General features: G+C 45.4%; 1 protein-coding gene across 1 annotated transcript; it reads left to right on the top strand.

Annotated features, from left to right (window-relative positions):
- The first annotated feature begins 1,334 nt into the window (after positions 1–1,334).
- Positions 1,335–16,797, top strand: LOC306780536 (deoxyribonuclease-1-like). Its single transcript, XM_079272945.1, has 9 exons — positions 1,335–1,433; positions 5,588–5,756; positions 6,129–6,211; positions 11,503–11,589; positions 11,880–11,977; positions 13,618–13,730; positions 15,379–15,536; positions 15,715–15,811; positions 16,114–16,797. The coding sequence occupies exons 2-9, from the start codon at positions 5,595–5,597 to the stop codon at positions 16,243–16,245; spliced, it is 930 nt and encodes a 309-aa protein (XP_079129071.1). The 5' UTR covers positions 1,335–1,433; positions 5,588–5,594; the 3' UTR covers positions 16,246–16,797.
- Positions 16,798–18,364: the final 1,567 nt, after the last annotated feature.

The following is an 18,364-nucleotide window of genomic DNA, read 5'->3' as shown; positions in this document are numbered from 1 at the left end:
TAATAATCCAAGACATGAGACATAGAACAGTGAAGAGGTTATAATACAGGACTACATAATGTATATATGCATATATATATATATATATATATATATATATATATATATATATATATATATCTGTACTGGGAAAATATACTGTATATATAATATAATTAGTGCTGGGCAAAGATTACAATTTTTAATCGCGATTAATCACATGGCGTTTTTGTTATGGCAAAGTTCAATAATGAATTCAAAGTAGTGTATTGTGCACTTTTATTTTAAAAGTACTGCTATATGAACAAAAGGGCAATAACATTTGGTTTGCAAACACTTTAAACAAATAAGGTTATTTTTAACAGCAGTATTCCCTTTACACAGTTGCAGATATATCTTCACTATCTGTGCTCAGTGTGCTGACTTTAATAAAGACACTTTACGCACAATTTAGGTGTATTTGCCCTTAACTCACAAGTTGCAGGTCGCATGTTTCATACTTAATGTGAATATAAGTCATACTTTGTTGGCATCTTATTCTGAAAACCGGATGTTCGTCCGAAGAAACCGGATGTTGTCTTACGGTAATATTTCCGCTAACTTTCTTAGCTCATTCTTGACACAAATGCACCTTGAGAACGTTCCTCAGACCGACATCTTCCACAACACGAACCGGCTGCAGCTTGTCTCCACTTCTCTGTAGCATCTGTTAGCTTGTCTTGCTTTTGTTCATCTCTACTTCTCCCACACGCTGCATCCAGTAGTCTGAAGACTTCCTCCACCGCTGCAACTGAGCAACGCACTTTCAAAATTAAAAAAATTAAAAAATGCAATTTTTGCAATAAAATAATTGTCGGCGTTAATGAATGAATGCGTTAACGCGATAATAACGCGTTAACTTGCCCAGCACTAAATATTATAAAATACAATCCTGTGGTAGAATATTACTGTACTGTGTTGTCTAAACATTAAATTACATTATAGTCATTTAGCAGACGCTTTTATCCAAAGCGACTTACAATCAGTGTATTCAACATCGGTTTTCGAGAGAACAACTAGTCACCAGAAGTCATAAGTGCGTCTCCTTTCCTCAAACAAGCATCTAAGAGCATAAACCAGATCATGAAAACACAAATCCTTATAATAAATGTAGAAAGTTGTTTGTGGTCGTTACGTTGTTCAGACTATAATGAACATTTATTTAAACCAGACGGTGAATCAGAAAATGAATCAAATATAACACCACTGCCTACTAGACGTGCTGGTCCACCCTCCAGACCAGTTGGTGGCGGTAAAGCACCAGTTCATTGTTTGTCAACCGCCAATAAACCTCAAAGAAGAAGAAGAAGAGAATGGGAGGAGTGTGAAGTAACACAGCAGCAGGTTTGGAGCCTCCACCCTGAAGCTGCAGGAAGCTCAGAGACACACGGTCGACCCTCCGCTCACCTGAACAGGTAAGAACACCAGCAGCACCAGCACTCCTGACTGGGACTGGACCAGTAGGGTCTGCTGGGTCTGCTCAGTGTGTGTGGGACTGATTACACGCTTGAAGGGGTGGGTTTAAAGTGTGTGTGGTCCACATTAAGGTGTGTTTGTTTGTTTTAATGTTTTCAAAGCTCTATCTTCCTGAAGTTACATTTAGACATGTGCAACACAGTGGTGCACTGCTGAAGATGTCTTGTGTGTTATTTTGTACACCTTTCTTCAAAATTCCTCCTGGCATGTTTGGTATTTTTACAAACTATATGTGTAAAATGAAGTTATGTAGAGTTGCAGCTGACGATCAATTCCATCATGCGTAAATCCACAGATTGCGTCTGCTGGTGAATGACAGGTCTGCACCACAGCGCTCTCCGGTCTGAGTTTTTTTTTGTCTTCCAACTTTAACTGTCACGCTGTCTTTTCATTCCGTGAAAGTTCGTTGGAACATTTTTGGTCGCCTAAAAACGATTCCACAATCTGTCGTACTTGGCTCCGCCTTCTTGTATCGCTTCTGGTTCCAAAAAAAACAAGATGGCGACGGCCACTATGCCGAACTCGAGGCTTCAAAACGTCAGTTCACTAACCAATGGATAAGCTATCCTGGGCCACGCCCACTTCTTAGACAGTCTTTGGTACTTCCTGTCGCTCATGGCGATGCCGTCAAGCTGCCTGTCGGAGAGATTAAAGAGATTCAATTGATTGATTATCACATGAGCAGGTAAAGCAGCAAATCATCAGAATTAAGAAGCTTTGAGTTTGAGAATATGTTTGTAATTTTGTTTGAAACAAATCATCCAGATAGTTTGGTGTAGTGGTGGTGGTGGTTTAGTTCTAATACATGTCTCTTGTGTTCTTTCACATAATTAAGTCGTGGTTTAGTTTTTCTCTTTACGAACTCATTCGGCTGTTGAGTCATTTGAGTGTTTTGGTGTTTTGACAACCAGATCGAGGGTCCAGCAGCGTTTAAAAATCTATGACGAGTCTGTCGTAGCCTACAAGAGACTTTAAAGTCAACCGGTGTTAAAGAGTAACTTGTTTCCGTGTTAATTGGTGACTTTGGGCTTACCAACCAGCACACTCGGAGCAAAGTGACCCATTCACATAGTTCTGAAGTGTAGAGTGTGAAACGGATTTAAAGGAGCAGTGTGACGCTGTAAGGGGAATCTCTTAGAATATAATATCAATAACTGTTCTTAGAACAAGCGTCGAATCACCTGAGACCAAGAATCGAGTCCCTCAGATCTACGGGAACCGGTCCTCTTCACAGAGCGAGTGTTCACTCTACTTCTATCTATATATATATATATATATATATATATATATATATATATATATATATATATACTCACTTCATCTTCTTCTTGTTGTCCGTTCTCATGAACGTGAAATCGGAGGAACACCTGGAAGGGAGCCCTCTTTAGATGTGAAGTGATTAGGTTCTGGAGGTCAAAGTTCACTGTTCATGTGGTGCTCAAACGTCGAAGGGGATGAAATAATGAAGCGATGACTTGTGACTGGTTTGTGGAGGCGGCAGTTCTAGTTTAGTGCAATATCAGAAAGGATTGATGGTGAAGATGGAATATAAAGTGATTCTTCCAGATTCTCCGTGAGCAGTGATGGTCAAACGCAGGTGAAGCTCCTCTGGTGGTGACTGGAGGTGACGGAGTGAACGTGTGTGCAAGTCAGACGTGATGTGTTGAGCTGAGCGTGTTTGAACAGAAGTCACTCTACTGGTCCTCCAGACCTGGGAGCGGCTGAGAGGCTGACTCAGTGTAGTCCTGATCCTCTATGAACCAGTCTCAGTGCAGTCCTGATCCTCTATATGAACCGGACTCAGTGCAGTCCTGATCCTCTATGTGAACCGGACTCAGTGTAGTCCTGATCCTCTATATGAACCGGACTCAGTGTAGTCCTGATCCTCTATATGAACCAGTCTCAGTGTAGTCCTGATCCTCTATATGAACCAGTCTCAGTGTAGTCCTGATCCTCTATGAACCGGACTCAGTGTAGTCCTGATCCTCTATATGAACCATATGAACCATATGAACCACCAGGGCCGATTGCAGGACGGCCCTGCACAGACCCAGACCTCCAGCAGAGACGGGTCCACCGTGGACAGATCCAGATCGGCTTCACCTGCAGCCTTGGACCTGCAGTCGGAGCTCAGCTCCTCCTCCTCCTCCTCCTCCTCCTCCTCCTCCTCCTCCTCCTCCTCCTCCAGGAGCAGAGCTTCTCCTCTCTGCTGGAGAACCAGGACTGAGGGTCAGACTGAGACCCTGCAGTAGTTGTCACTAGATATCAAATCCTCTCTTAACTCAGAAACATCTTGTAGCGCCTCTTAACGTGTCACCATCTTTTTAGAGTAGTCGACTTGTCAATCATCAGGAAAGAAAATTGCTAAATATTATAATTGAATAATCATGAAAGCAGAAAAGCTGATTTCCTCTTTTCTATCACAATAAAGTGGACATTTAGTTTCCTCATTGAATCGACTCTGACTCCTTCAGGACGAAGTGAACACGTCTGCTCTGTTTGGCTCAAACTGGTTTCTCGCTGACTTGGTGGTTTTGTTCCAGCGTTTGACGTAACTTTGCTTTGATGTGATGGTTTTGTTCAGTTCGCACGGTCGCTCACCCTGCAGGTCTGAGCATGCTCACACTGCTCCTCCCTCAGACCGGTCCAACCAGTAACCTGTGAGCAACGCTCGCTGCTGTGCGTCTGCTGCAGAACGCCTCCTCATCTCCTCATCAGACCACATTCGTCCTGTTAGTCCCTGGAGGGTCATCGGTGAATCCCATCGTGGGTGAAGGACGTGACGTGCAGTGAGATGAGCCTTTACAGCTGCAGATCAAATGACAACATGAGGAAAGAGAACGTGTTATTACTGCATCAACTATCTGCGTATGGTGTTCGTTTGAGTTCATTCACATCATGAGACGGAGTCTTCAGTCCCTCATGTTTCCACAATCGATCGTCCTTCATCGAGACGGAGGAAGACGACGTGAACAGTTAATAATAGAAACGAGTACTGATGGTGGTCCAGCGTCTGAGCTGTGTTTTCTTGGAGATTCTTTGGCAAAGAGCATCCTGATGAAGTAGAGAAGAAAGTCAAATGTACAAAAGTCCAATCATGTGAACAAGCGGTCCACATTATCTAGGGATGGAAAGTACTTTTTCTTAAGTACTTAAAGAAATATTTGCATTTTCTGCTACTCTTTTACTTCTACTCCACAGAAGGAAGTATTGTACTTTTGACGGTACTGTGCTTGTTCTACGACCATAACATTTGCTTCACTTCTGAAATACTGAGAGATGAACGCCGAGAAGCCAAAATACACTGCGAGCACTTCACGCATTTACAACATTTAAGTCTCATTTTCAATGTTGACCTTTCTTACACACTCGCTGCACATGTTGATCAGTGCAGCTGCTGACAACGAAACCTTCCGCCACGAAAACAGGTTTCTCTACGTTCTCCAGTTCTATATCTTGTGAGTGACTCCTCTCTGGTCCTCGACTGAACATTCACACACCGGTCTCTGCTGGAGGATCTGGGTCTGTCCACGGTGGACCGGTCTCTGCTGGAGGATCTGGGTCTGTCCACGGTGGACCGGTCTCTGCTGGAGGATCTGGGTCTGTCCACGGTGGACCGGTCTCTCTGGAGGATCTGGGTCTGTCCACGGTGGACCGGTCTCTGCTGGAGGATCTGGGTCTGTCCACGGTGGACCGGTCTCTGCTGGAGTCTGAGCTGAAGGAGGTTCTGGTGAACCTGCATGAGTTCATCTGGTTTCACCAGAATCCGACCCGGTGGCTCCGATGACGAGCATCAAGAACAACTCTATAGAAACAGACCATCTTCTCTCTGATGGTCTCTGTACTGATGGAGGTCTGATGGAGGATCAGGACTACACTGAAACTGGTTCAGGACCAGTTAAACGTTCCTCACTGTCACTTTAAGTCAAGTTCATTTGATTTATTTAGACCAAAACCACAGATTAGCCTGAAGCGCTCTACGATCTGTATCACTGCGTATGACTGGAAAAACCTTTTGACTTCATAACTGTTCATGTTATTCTGTACTTCTAACCACATCATTGACACCGTGTGTCTTCTGTTCTCTCCACAGTCCAACCATGGGGTCCTTCTCTCCTCGTCTACCTCTCCTCCTCCTCTCTTTCTTCACCCTGTTGGTCGAGGTAGTCGCAGCTTCAGACTTCAAGATCTGCGCCTACAATTTGGAGAGATTTGACTCTGCGAAAGCATCCGACTCCAGAGTGCTACACACTGTGAAACGGGTAGGACACGCACACACGTTCTGCCACTGTGATGATAATATTTCAGCTTACAAAAGGCAAACGGATATTATCTATCGCTTGTTTTCAGGACCCAATGTGTTTTTATTCTGACTACATTACATTCGTCCTGGAGAGGTGACTGTCGGGGGTCGAGGAGGCCGTTATTGGAGATAAAACTCTGTGAAGACGGTTCATTTAAAAAGACAAGAAGATACTTTCCTACAGAAAAGCTGAAACTAGATCCTAGAGACAAATGAGTGTCTGCTGCTGTCCTGGAACACAACATCTGAAAACAAATGTTACGGAGTCTGTTTTCATTGACACTAACTCAAAACAGAAATGCATTCACCTGTTTCCTGTCTCTGTGTGCAGATTGTGTCTCGCTGTGATATCTGTCTCCTGCAGAATGTGGTGGATTCTGGAGCCATCAGAACTTTGCTGGCTTCTCTCAACAGGTACAAAGAAAATGACCGAACCAGATCACACTCACTGCTTTCCCCTGTTTCTCTCTGGTACTGACAGTTGGTCTGTATTATGTGGTCTGTAGTATGTGGTATGTAGGTCTGTAGTATGTAGTATGTGGGCTGTAGGTCTGTGGTCTGTAGTATGTGGTATGTAGGTCTGTAGTATGTAGGTCTGTAGTCTGTAGTATGTGGTCTGTAGTATGTAGGTCTGTAGGTCTGTAGTATGTGGTATGTGGTATGTGGTATGTGGTCTGTAGGTCTGTAGGTCTGTAGGTCTGTAGTATGTGGTCTGTAGGTCTGTAGGTCTGTAGTATGTAGGTCTGTAGTATGTAGGTCTGTGGTCTGTAGGTCTGTAGTATGTGGTCTGTAGGTCTGTAGGTCTGTAGGTCTGTGGTCTGTAGGTCTGTAGTATGTGGTCTGTGGGTCTGTAGGTCTGTAGGTCTGTGGTCTGTAGGTCTGTAGTATGTGGTCTGTGGGTCTGTAGTATGTGGGTCTGTAGTATGTGGTCTGTAGGTCTGTAGTCTGTGGGTCTGTAATATGTGGTCTGTAGGTCTGTAGTATGTAGGTCTGTAGTCTGTGGGTCTGTAATATGTGGTCTGTAGTATGTAGGTCTGTAGTATGTAGGTCTGTAGTATGTAGTCTGGAGGTCTGTAGTCTGGAGGACTGTAGTCTGTAGTCTGTAGGACTGTAGTCTGTAGTCTGGAGGTCTGTAGTCTGGAGGTCTGTAGGACTGTAGTCTGGAGGTCTGTAGTCTGGAGGTCTGTAGTCTGGAGGTCTGTAGGACTGTAGTCTGGAGGTCTGTAGTCTGGAGGTCTGTAGTCTGGAGGTCTCTAGTCTGGAGGACTGTAGTCTGGAGGACTGTAGTCTGGAGGTCTGTAGTCTGGAGGTCTCTAGTCTGGAGGTCTCTAGTCTGGAGGACTGTAGTCTGGAGGACTGTAGTCTGGAGGACTGTAGTCTGGAGGTCTGTAGTCTGGAGGTCTGTAGTCTGGAGGTCTGTAGTCTGGAGGTCTGTAGTCTGGAGGTCTGTAGTCTGGAGGTCTGTAGTCTGGAGGTCTGTAGTCTGTAGTCTGTAGTCTGGAGGTCTGTAGTCTGGAGGACTGTAGTCTGTAGTCTGGAGGCCTGTAGTCTGTAGTCTGGAGGTCTGTAGTCTGGAGGTCTGTAGTCTGTAGTCTGGAGGTCTGTAGTCTGGAGGACTGTAGTCTGTAGTCTGGAGGCCTGTAGTCTGTAGTCTGGAGGCCTGTAGTCTGTAGTCTGGAGGTCTGGAGGTCTGTAGTCTGTAGTCTGGAGGTCTCTAGTCTGGAGGCCTGTAGTCTGGAGGTCTGTAGTCTGTAGTCTGGAGTCTGTAGTCTGGAGGTCTCTAGTCTGGAGGCCTGTAGTCTGGAGGTCTCTAGTCTGGAGGCCTGTAGTCTGGAGGTCTGTAGTCTGGAGGTCTGTAGTCTGGAGGCCTGTAGTCTGGAGGCCTGTAGTCTGGAGGCCTGTAGTCTGGAGGCCTCTAGTCTGGAGGCCTCTAGTCTGGAGGCCTGTAGTCTGGAGGCCTCTAGTCTGGAGGCCTCTAGTCTGGAGGCCTCTAGTCTGTAGTCTGGAGGTCTGTAGTCTGGAGGTCTCTAGTCTGGAGGCCTCTAGTCTGGAGGTCTGGAGGTCTGTAGTCTGGAGGTCTGTAGTCTGGAGGCCTCTAGTCTGTAGGTCTGTAGTCTGTAGGTCTGTAGTCTGGAGGCCTGTAGTCTGGAGGTCTCTAGTCTGGAGGCCTCTAGTCTGGAGGCCTCTAGTCTGGAGGCCTCTAGTCTGGAGGTCTGTAGTCTGTAGTCTGGAGGTCTGTAGTCTGGAGGCCTGTAGTCTGGAGGTCTCTAGTCTGGAGGCCTCTAGTCTGGAGGCCTCTAGTCTGGAGGTCTGTAGTCTGTAGTCTGGAGGCCTCTAGTCTGGAGGTCTGTAGTCTGTAGTCTGGAGGCCTCTAGTCTGGAGGTCTCTAGTCTGGAGGTCTCTAGTCTGGAGGCCTCTAGTCTGTAGTCTGGAGGTCTGTAGTCTGGAGGTCTGTAGTCTGGAGGTCTAGGGCCGTTCGTTACAACCTATAATTCATCTTTTAATCGACGTTGTAACAATTAATTTGACTTTGTTTCACAAAAGAGGAAGTTGTTCTTGGTTGATGGTTCATATTCACAAAGAGTCATTTGTTTAGACTTTCAGCTCATTAAGCCATGAAGAGGCTCATGGATTACACCGTTACCAACCAAGTCAGTTCCAGTAAACAGCAGTCTTTCAAAAACAACACAACATACAGAATGCTTGTTCAGGGAACAGATGAAAGTACGAAACACTTGTTTTATAAAATACTTCTTTATTCAACGACAGTCTTTAAATGGGACTTTGCCAACAGCATCAAATGTAAGTTCTCTCTCATGTTTGACTGTTTGAATGCAGACAAAGCGTCACCGACTAAACGAAAAGACTTGTAAAAGGTACTCTGAGAGTAATACTGCTGTAACCGCACCATGTATATTAATACAATATGGTGATCATTGTGTGTCTCCAACAGGGAAACTGACAGGTACAGTGGATTCTATCAGCATTCATAAGATCATCTAATCATCATCAATCATCTCAGTCTCTACTAACCTCACTGCCTGTAACAATAGAGTGCTGCAGGGTTGACTTCTTTTATTAACGTTACGGACAAAAATCAGCTCTCTGGCAAATATGCATGAATGCTACTTACACGTTATGTTCTGCAAGATAATCTTCACAAATGAACCACTTTCATGATGTTTGAAGCTCGAGTAGAATCTCCAGAAGTAGAAAGCTAACGTTAGGCTAAAGACCAACGAGACGCACGGTCACATGACTTCAACGTTGAGACCAAGTGGTTCTCAGTGACCAACTCATCACCTGCTCAGGACCCCTTGGCGTCCTGAGGGGTATCTTTGTGCGTCACGCTATCGCGCTCCTCTGTGGTTGCAGTTAGTGAAGGCGGATTCGTGAGTAGATGAGTTTCTGTGTTCGGCGTTATGACGTTTAACGTCACTGAAGACGTCTGTATTCTCATTGAGCCACCTAGACGTATAAACGCTTCACAAGTCACCACTGTTTTATATCGTAACACAAAAACGTTAAACTTTGTGAGTGACGGACCTTATTTCAGTTGTCCAAAGAAAAACGACCAAAATAACAACCCAGTGACTTCGAGACGAGGCACAACTGCTCATCTCAGGGTTTCCTGACTCATCTCTGCAGCACTCTATAGGTAAGACTTTATTCTGTGTAAGTGCTGTTACAGTAACTCTGCAACACTTCGGCTGACATCTGTCTCAACAGATGAGACTGGACGAGTCAACTGAGCAGACTCACCAAAATAAAGTGTTACAGCTAATTATGAAAGGGTTAAATTGGGATGTATGTTTTCTATAATAATGCATCTAATTGTGCCATGATTGAGCCAACGGGTATTATACAAAACTGTTTACATACTATACACACAATTCAGTTCATATATTTGACAATTCAAGAAATATCAGTACACTATACGGTTATCTGTACAATCTCATGTCATCTTATCAACAAACAACATTTTGGTGTTTTTTCCTTCAGACATCAATATTCCAAAGCTGGGAACAGACACGTAGAAACGTAGTTTCTTGAGGCTGTTACCGGCTGCTTGCACATATAGAAACGTAGTGGACCAAGTACGAAGCCTAGAGGGACACCACATCCAGGGACGGCAGATGCCGAACCAATATAATGAAGTAACGGATTAGATCAGAACTCACAAACCTATGCTGAATGCGTTTGGTGAGGCTGATGAGACGTAAACCTGCACTGAGGTGGATCAGAAAGACTTTCACTGAACAGACTTTTCTTACAGTTCACAGCAGGAATGGCGGGGAGATTAGAAAGTGTCCTACACATTTGTGGATGAACAGTTTTGAAAAAAAGGTGTATTATAAGATGTTATAAATACTGTGCATATTGAGCATAATACTCGTATGTACTTTTACTGGAGTATGTTAACGAAAGTAATCTTCTGGAATGATACTTAACACCCACACTTCCATTTGTTTCTATTTGTCTGTCAAGTACTAATTCTACTATATACCATACTCCTAATATCAAAAAAATAATCATTTCTAAAGTACATTTCATGATGGTGGTACATGTACACCATCTTTTGGCTCCACCTTAGAAATGACCCAATTTAACCCCAATGACTGGACCAAGGCTTGCTTTTCTCAGCAGGTAGCTGCTTTCTGTCTGGTGATGTCTAACATTGAACAATTTAATTCTGTCTCCGTTTGATTTGTCGGGATATGATTTATTCGCTGTCGCTGGTGGCTGCTTCCGGTCTGCTCACAGATTTTAGCTAGTCGACTACGCTAATGGAAAGTGGGATTTGCAAGTGCTCGTCTTACCGAACAAATGCGTGTCCATTGGTGTGCCTGGGACCATTCTGAAGGTAAAGGCCACAGATCCACATGGGATGAGAAGCACGATTCCTACATAGACGGAGGTTGTTGTGCGTGTGTGGATCTGTGGGAAATGTCTTGTCAAATACGCCATTGCTAAAGGAAAACATGCACAAGCTAATGTTGGAGCTAACTGAGGGCTGCCCCAGTGGTGGAAGAAGGACTACGATAAAACAATTGAGTCATTGTTTAGTAGAAGGTCTCCTGTGACTGATATCTGATTCTGTGACATTATGTCATGTTTCTGTTGTAGCTGCTCCAGGTGGAGAGTTAAAACCACTTCATATCCAGTCCGCTGGTTTAGTCCAGTTGGTCCCAACCGAGGGTTCGGGCCCTCCAAAGTGTCACTCGATAAATCTGAGGCCCCGTGAGATGATCAATGCCAGAGACCATGTGAGAAGTTTATTGTGAGAAATGTTTCTTTGGAGGAACATCTGAAACAAGACACTAGACACAAGAAAGTGTTCCCGATTGCTGCAGGCATTTCTTTATTGGTCACAATCAGGAACCACTGGTTCAGATTTTGTAATCTTATCAATCCTTTACGCTCAAAGTAACTAGTAGTCAGATGACTGTAGTGCAGAAATACAAGATGTAGTTGCGTTCCACCTCGGGGCTGCTGCCCAGCTCGGCTCCTTTAACTGCTGAGCTGTTCGCTAACTCATTCAGATGGAGAGCAGCTGCATGAAAGCTACGTTATCACGGGTTGATGGTCCTGCCTTCAATATGAAACCTGAGGTCAGGATTTAGGACAGTTTCCTGTTTTGAGCGCTGACTTCCTGCTTTACTTCAGCGATCAACTGTTTCTCTTTGTCCATGTGTTGTGTTGAGGTATGACGAGTACAACTACCAGTCGGTGTCCAGTGAGAGTCTGGGAAAGTCTGCCGCCGACATGCAGCGTTACGTTTTCATCTACAGGTAAGACACAGGGCCAGTCCTGGAGAGACACACCTGGATAGTCTCCCAGCCTGTGGGATGAATGACAATAATATAATGACAACCAATGAAAAGACATCAAGGAAATCCTTCCAGTGTGTCTGGGAGTCAGATCTGAGTCAGATAAAAAATGAAATAGATATTATTTAGTGATGTTCTTAAAATAAATGAAAAGTAGCATTTTACCTGAAGTTCTCTTCTTCCGGTGAATCTGGTGAATGTGATTTCTTCTTCTTCTTCTTCTTCTTCTTCTTCTTCTTCTGTCCAAACAGGATGGAGAATGTGAACGTGACTGGACAGCATCAGTACCAAAAAGAAAATGCCTTCGTCAGACAGCCGTTCGCCGTTCAGTTCCAAAGCAAGAAAACCGGTGAGTCGACACAAAACACAACTCGTTGTTTAGCGAGACAAACAGGAGGTCCAGAGGGTGGACACACAGGAGGTCCAGAGGGTGGACAAACAGGAGGTCCAGAGGGTGGACAAACAGGAGGTCCAGAGGGTGGACACACAGGAGGTCCAGAGGGTGGACAAACAGGAGGTCCAGAGGGTGGACAAACAGGAGGTCCAGAGGGTGGACAAACAGGAGGTCCAGAGGGTGGACAAACAGGAGGTCCAGAGGGTGGACACACAGGAGGTCCAGAGGGTGGACACACAGGAGGTCCAGAGGGTGGACAAACAGGAGGTCCAGAGGGTGGACAAACAGGAGGTCCAGAGGGTGGACACACAGGAGGTCCAGAGGGTGGACACACAGGAGGTCCAGAGGGTGGACACACAGGAGGTCCAGAGGGTGGACAAACAGGAGGTCCAGAGGGTGGACAAACAGGAGGTCCAGAGGGTGGACACACAGGAGGTCCAGAGGGTGGACAAACAGGAGGTCCAGAGGGTGGACAAACAGGAGGTCCAGAGGGTGGACACACAGGAGGTCCAGAGGGTGGACACACAGGAGGTCCAGAGGGTGGACACACAGGAGGTCCAGAGGGTGGACAAACAGGAGGTCCAGAGGGTGGACAAACAGGAGGTCCAGAGGGTGGACAAACAGGAGGTCCAGAGGGTGGACAAACAGGAGGTCCAGAGGGTGGACACACAGGAGGTCCAGAGGGTGGACACACAGGAGGTCCAGAGGGTGGACACACAGGAGGTCCAGAGGGTGGACACACAGGAGGTCCAGAGGGTGGACAAACAGGAGGTCCAGAGGGTGGACAAACAGGAGGTCCAGAGGGTGGACACACAGGAGGTCCAGAGGGTGGACAAACAGGAGGTCCAGAGGGTGGACAAACAGGAGGTCCAGAGGGTGGACACACAGGAGGTCCAGAGGGTGGACAAACAGGAGGTCCAGAGGGTGGACAAACAGGAGGTCCAGAGGGTGGACACACAGGAGGTCCAGAGGGTGGACACACCTACAGAAACGCCTCGTACAGGTCACGCGTTCGACTGTGCGGTGTACACTAGAGTTGGTGGTCTTCTGCCACTGAGCTTGATTGTGTCCAGTCAGACGTGTGAGGACGACGTCCTATAGCGAAATGGTCTTTGATGCTGTTGTCCTGGTGAAAGCCTCTTTAACAAAATATCTTATTTAGTTTTGTAGAAACACAGTTCAATGGTTAAAGAAACTGGAAACTTAGATTTAAACAGGCACAGCTTCCTGTTTCAGTGTCAAGAGTTTCACAATAAAAGCATCCTAGAACAAGCTGGAATTAACAGACCGTGCAAAAATATTTAGAGTTCAAGAACGAAATTAATTCAACAAGAAATTCAACAGTTTTCACCAGCCGTCATGTAACAGTGTGGGAAAGTTCATTCTTCTTCTTTTGGGGACAAAAACTTTGGTGTCTGAATTATTCCGTTTTTATCTGCTAGAATAGTTATTATTGTAAAAAGACAAACATCAATAGAACAGGTGATTACAGACTTCAACAGTGGTGCACATGACTGACCTTTACCCTTCCTCTTTCCTCTTTCTTTCCTTTCCTGTTCTTGTTTTCCTTCCCTTTCTTCCTTCTTGTCCCGCAGCGATCAGGACATTTATTCTGGTTCCTCTGCACTCTGATCCCAGTCAGGCCGTCCAGGAGGTCGACCGGCTGTACGACGTCTTTGAGGAAGTCAGCAAGAAATGGAGCAACACGGTGAGGAAATGATATCTGAAATGAAGATGTCGGATCTCAAACTGAATATGGACGACAGTTTCATCTGCTTTACGTCAACGGTGGTGAGGGGGAGTCTCTGGTCATCTGACGAAGTAGTTTAGTTGCCTGAACAATAGGTTCAGTGCTGCAGGGACTTCCGTCTTTGTGATTGAGGGCTGCACGCTGGTGTAGTGGCTAGCACCGTCACCTCACAGCAGCGGGGCCGGGGTTCGATCCCCGATCCCGGGCGGTTCCTCTGTGCGGAGTTTGCACGTTCTCCCCGTGTCCAAAGACGTGCAGCTTAGGTTACTCGAAATTGCCCGTAGGTGTGAATGTGAGCGTCTGTCTCTGTATGCGACCCTGAATAGGATAAGCGGTTTGGATAATGGAAAAAAAAAAGACATTAATTGAATTCAATTAATTTTGTACTTTAACACGTCCTCTGTCCCAGGACCCTCACATCGGAACAGGAACAACTTGAAGCCATTGCCATGTCTTGGTTGTTGGATGTCCTTATCTCAGATTCTGGCTGTAGCCATCTTTTTGTCTTTGCAATCAGAAGGTACACGAGAGGGCGGAGCTAAGTACAACCAAATGCTGAATAAGACATAATTAGAAGACTACAATCTTAAAATGAACTAAACGGTTGAAGCTGTAAGACAAAAGCTCAGACAACCCCAGACCGGACAACACCGTGGTAGAGACCTGTCAATCACTGAGTCCACCTCATGAAGCTTCAACAACGCTATAAAACATGCCTCTTTAAGTCACAATGCTCCAGGAAGACATTTTCTGCTGAAGTAAGAAGTCAAAGTGTCAACGCTTTACTTTAATTTGAAATCACTGTCAACTAACCAGCTGTTTTTGACAAACTATTTTAGTCTCCAGCTCAGGAGGCGTTCAGGGTCTCTGCCCAATCGAGGGACATCAGAGCATCAAAACAAGTTCCACTTTTTATCTTTACCTCATCCTTGAATAATGACGGGTATCTGCAGTGAACAGGAAGTGACCATATCTGGAGTGACGTAGAGACGCCGTATACGTCTCTGCTAGAGACCTGTCAATCACTGTGTAGCCCCGCCCTAAAGCATCCCCTGCTTTATGGTCTGTGTGACTCTAAATGGACCATAATGTACTAAATGAACATCATGCTGTATTGAAGAAGACTTGAAACTAGAGATTGAGACATAAACTCATGTTTACAATGTTTACTGAGGTAATAAATCAAGAGAGAAGTAGAGTCATTTTCTATATACTTCTATACAACCAGAGGAGTCGCCCCCTGGTGGCCACTAGAGAGAATGCAGCTTTAACACATGAAGCTTTGACTTCACTTTAAAGAACTTTAAAGAACCGGAGGTTTCCGCCTGCTGTAACTCATGAAGGTCTGAGGACTGAAACGTCAGTACGAGTCATCAACCGTGTGGAGGAGTCTTTGGTTCTTTAATAACTATTATCACTGTTTATTTAAAGTGTCTATTATGTTTGTTCATTATTCAACGCTGCAATAGATGGATCACTGTTGTATTTCTAAGGTTTCATGATGAGAAGTAATTATACTGGATTATTGCACAAATAGTAGTGTTTCAGGAAAGTAGTATTATCGTGATGCGTGTGCGTGTGCGTGTGCGTGTGTGTGTGTGTGTAGAATGTGATGTTCCTGGGAGATTTCCACGCCAGCTGTGCCTACGTGACCCGAGTCAACAAGAAGAACATCCGACTGTTCAACAGCTCCGGGTTCTTCTGGCTGATCAAAGACAAAGTGGACACCACCGTCTCCAGTGACACCAACTGTGCTTTTGACAGGTGTGTGTGTGTGTGAGGTGAAGAGGAATAAAGACACAAATAAGTGTAAAGCAGCACGAGATGTGCTCAACATTGTTCGATATTTCTGAATGTTTATTTATTCATTATCTTTTTATAATATTTTAAGTTTTTAAGCACCAGATTTCTGCTCCCACTATCTATATTCCTTGTGTTTCAGGATCGTGGTTCATGGGATACCATTCCTGAGGTCCATCCGTCCGTTGTCTGCCAACGTCTTCAACTATGTCAACGCCTTCAAACTACCCAGGAGCGAGGTCTGCCTGTCTGTCTGTCTGTCTGCCTGTCTGTCTGTCTGCCTGTCTGCCTGTCTGTCTGTCTGCCTGTCTGTCTGTCTGCCTGTCTGTCTGTCTGTCTGTCTGTCTGAGACTCAGATCGTTGATCGTTCAGGGCATGAATCAGACGTCGTGACCTCAAACTGCTCGTCAAGTGACAGAAATTCAGTCTTCTTATTCATCAAACACGTTTTTATTGTAAAATGTCATCTTTGCCTCCAATAGTGCAAACTGCACATCCTTGTTGTTTTGACTCTGTGCTCTGTTGCTTCTGTCTGCTGCAGGCGCAGGAGGTGAGCAACAACTTACCTGTGGAGGTGAGCCTAAAGAGCTCCGCCCTTCTCCTTCAGGCCACGCCCCTCCTGGTCCTCATCAGTGTCTCAGCGAGCGCCCGGTCCTTCCTGTCCGCTCTGTGATCGACTGCTTCTGTCTCTGAAGGCCTTTTTTACACGTTCACCTCTGAGGATCTGGTTTCTGTCAACATGCTTCAGAGCAGACTTTCTAACATTCACTTCACCTGGTTTATTGTGTCATGTGACCAAAGCAAGCCAACAGATAGAATGAGACATTCTGATTGTTTAGAAGACGCCAAATACGAATCATAGTTTTCATATTAAGGGTAACGATGCACGTGATGATGAAGATGGTGGCAGTAACTGCTCCACATGGTTTCTGGCTCTCAGATTATTTATCAAGTTCTGTTCTGCTCGTGTTCACTGTGAGTGAACGGGAGCAGAACAGACAGAAAGCTGTTTTACACTTTCTTAATGAATGTAAATATTGTACAATGAATTTTAATAACCCCTTATGACTGTTTGGCTTTTCTAGCAGGTGAGTCAGTGAACTGTTATTTTAGACGTCATAGTTTTCTCTGTTCCACTTTTACAGACGCTGATGTAAATACTGTCAGGATGCTGTAAGAAGTCCATTGTTTGTGTTCTTAATGCTCAGTAAAGCTTTTATGATGAAACAAACGCTGAAGATGTTGTCATTGTATGAAGCATGTTGACTTTTAACTCTTTAAAAACATCGCAGAAAATGTTATTTTGAAAGAAATGAAATCATTAGATTAACAGCAAAAATAAAAAAGTATCTTCGAGAAGACCAGAATAAATATGAAGGTAACAACTCCACCTGTACAGCAACTACGATTACTTATAATGGGCTATGATATAGATCAGCGGTTCCCAAACTTTTTAGGCCACGCACCCCCTTCTACATCCCGACCGGGTTCACGCACCCCCAACCCCCCCCCCCCCCCCCCCCACACACACACACCTTAAAAAAAAAAAAGCAACAGAGCCGCATAAAAATCGGACGAATGAGAGAACAGTTTGCTCGCGCGTGGCGTTTGTTTACAAGATAAAAAACACAAAAACTCTTCCTGCACCGTGCCTTCGAAAAGGTAACGGACGTAACGTTACGAAGGTAACGGACGATTGGCCAGATTGGCCACATCTGTAGGCTCGTCTACTTGCAGAGAGTAAAACTCACTCTTCTTCACGCGACCGACCAATGTAGCCAGGATGTCTTCGGACAAAGCATCGATGCGCGCGACAGTGTTGTTGGACACCGGGATCACGTCCAACTTTTTCGCTTCTCTCTCTCCAATCATACATTCCACCATCTCTTTAACATTTTTCCCTCTCCACCACCGCCTCTCCTCCCTATTACGCGGTCAGAATACTACCACAACACGCCGCCTGTCTTCGGCAGAAATGCGCTCATCCACGCACGGGAACAACACCGAGTTGTAATATATACCTCCATAACACCCCGCTACTCTCGGCTCATACCTCCCCAGCAACGAGGCACATCACCCGGTCACAATACCTCCAGAATGTCCCCCGGGTGAAATCCGGGACTTGGTTTTATGGTTCCGAGTGGCGGGCGCTCACTCGTTGGCGCCGGGACGCGAGGTCTCCAGCCGCCCCCGCCGTGAGGCACCCGATCGTCAGGTCTTCAGCCCTCGGAACAGGCCGCGGGTCAATAACTCGTGGGTGGCGGGGCAGAGGCGAGGCAGATCACAGAAAAATAATAAAGACTAGAGTACGGCAAAAGATATGTTGATGAGAAACGTATTTGTACGTCAAACACAAACGTAATCAGGGAGAAAATACGTTCATGGTAAAACGTAATTGAGAATGCATTTTAGTTTTGGGGGAACGTAATTTTTAGGAGACAGGACTGCACCGCCATTACATTTTTCCTCTCGCGCACCCCCTAGAGGCAGCTCGCGCACCCCCAGGGGTGCGCGCACCCCACTTTGGGAATCCCTGATATAGATGAATAATATACGGTATATCAATTAATAATCGTTCTAGAAGTTTGGATGAGAGTGTGATGCCTCTAACAGACATAAAGTGTGGGGTCAAGAACAGCTTCAATGCTGCTTTCCTCTTTTGATTTCACTGAAGATATGATTCTATGTTCAAGCAGCACACTGAGTGAAGTCTTTATCACTGAGCTGACTTTCCACCTGAACTACAATGAACTGAGCAACACTTCTCTGGTCTCTGCTCCTCATTGATTTGT

This window comes from Melanostigma gelatinosum, assembly GCF_949748355.1.
Source record: "Melanostigma gelatinosum genome assembly, chromosome: 8".
Taxonomy (NCBI): Eukaryota; Metazoa; Chordata; class Actinopteri; order Perciformes; family Zoarcidae; genus Melanostigma; species Melanostigma gelatinosum.
Note: the sequence above shows the minus strand (reverse complement) of the source record. Positions and strands in the feature narration are given on the sequence as shown.

Excerpts from the sequence above, each read along its gene's own strand:
- LOC306780536 (XM_079272945.1), top strand. The coding sequence starts at position 5,595 with ATGGGGTCCTTCTCTCCTCGTCTACCTCTCCTCCTCCTCTCTTTCTTC. Across the intron at positions 6,212-11,502 it reads TTGCTGGCTTCTCTCAACAG|GTATGACGAGTACAACTACC; the intron begins GTACAAAGAAAA and ends TGTTGTGTTGAG. Across the intron at positions 11,978-13,617 it reads GTTCCAAAGCAAGAAAACCG|CGATCAGGACATTTATTCTG; the intron begins GTGAGTCGACAC and ends CTTGTCCCGCAG.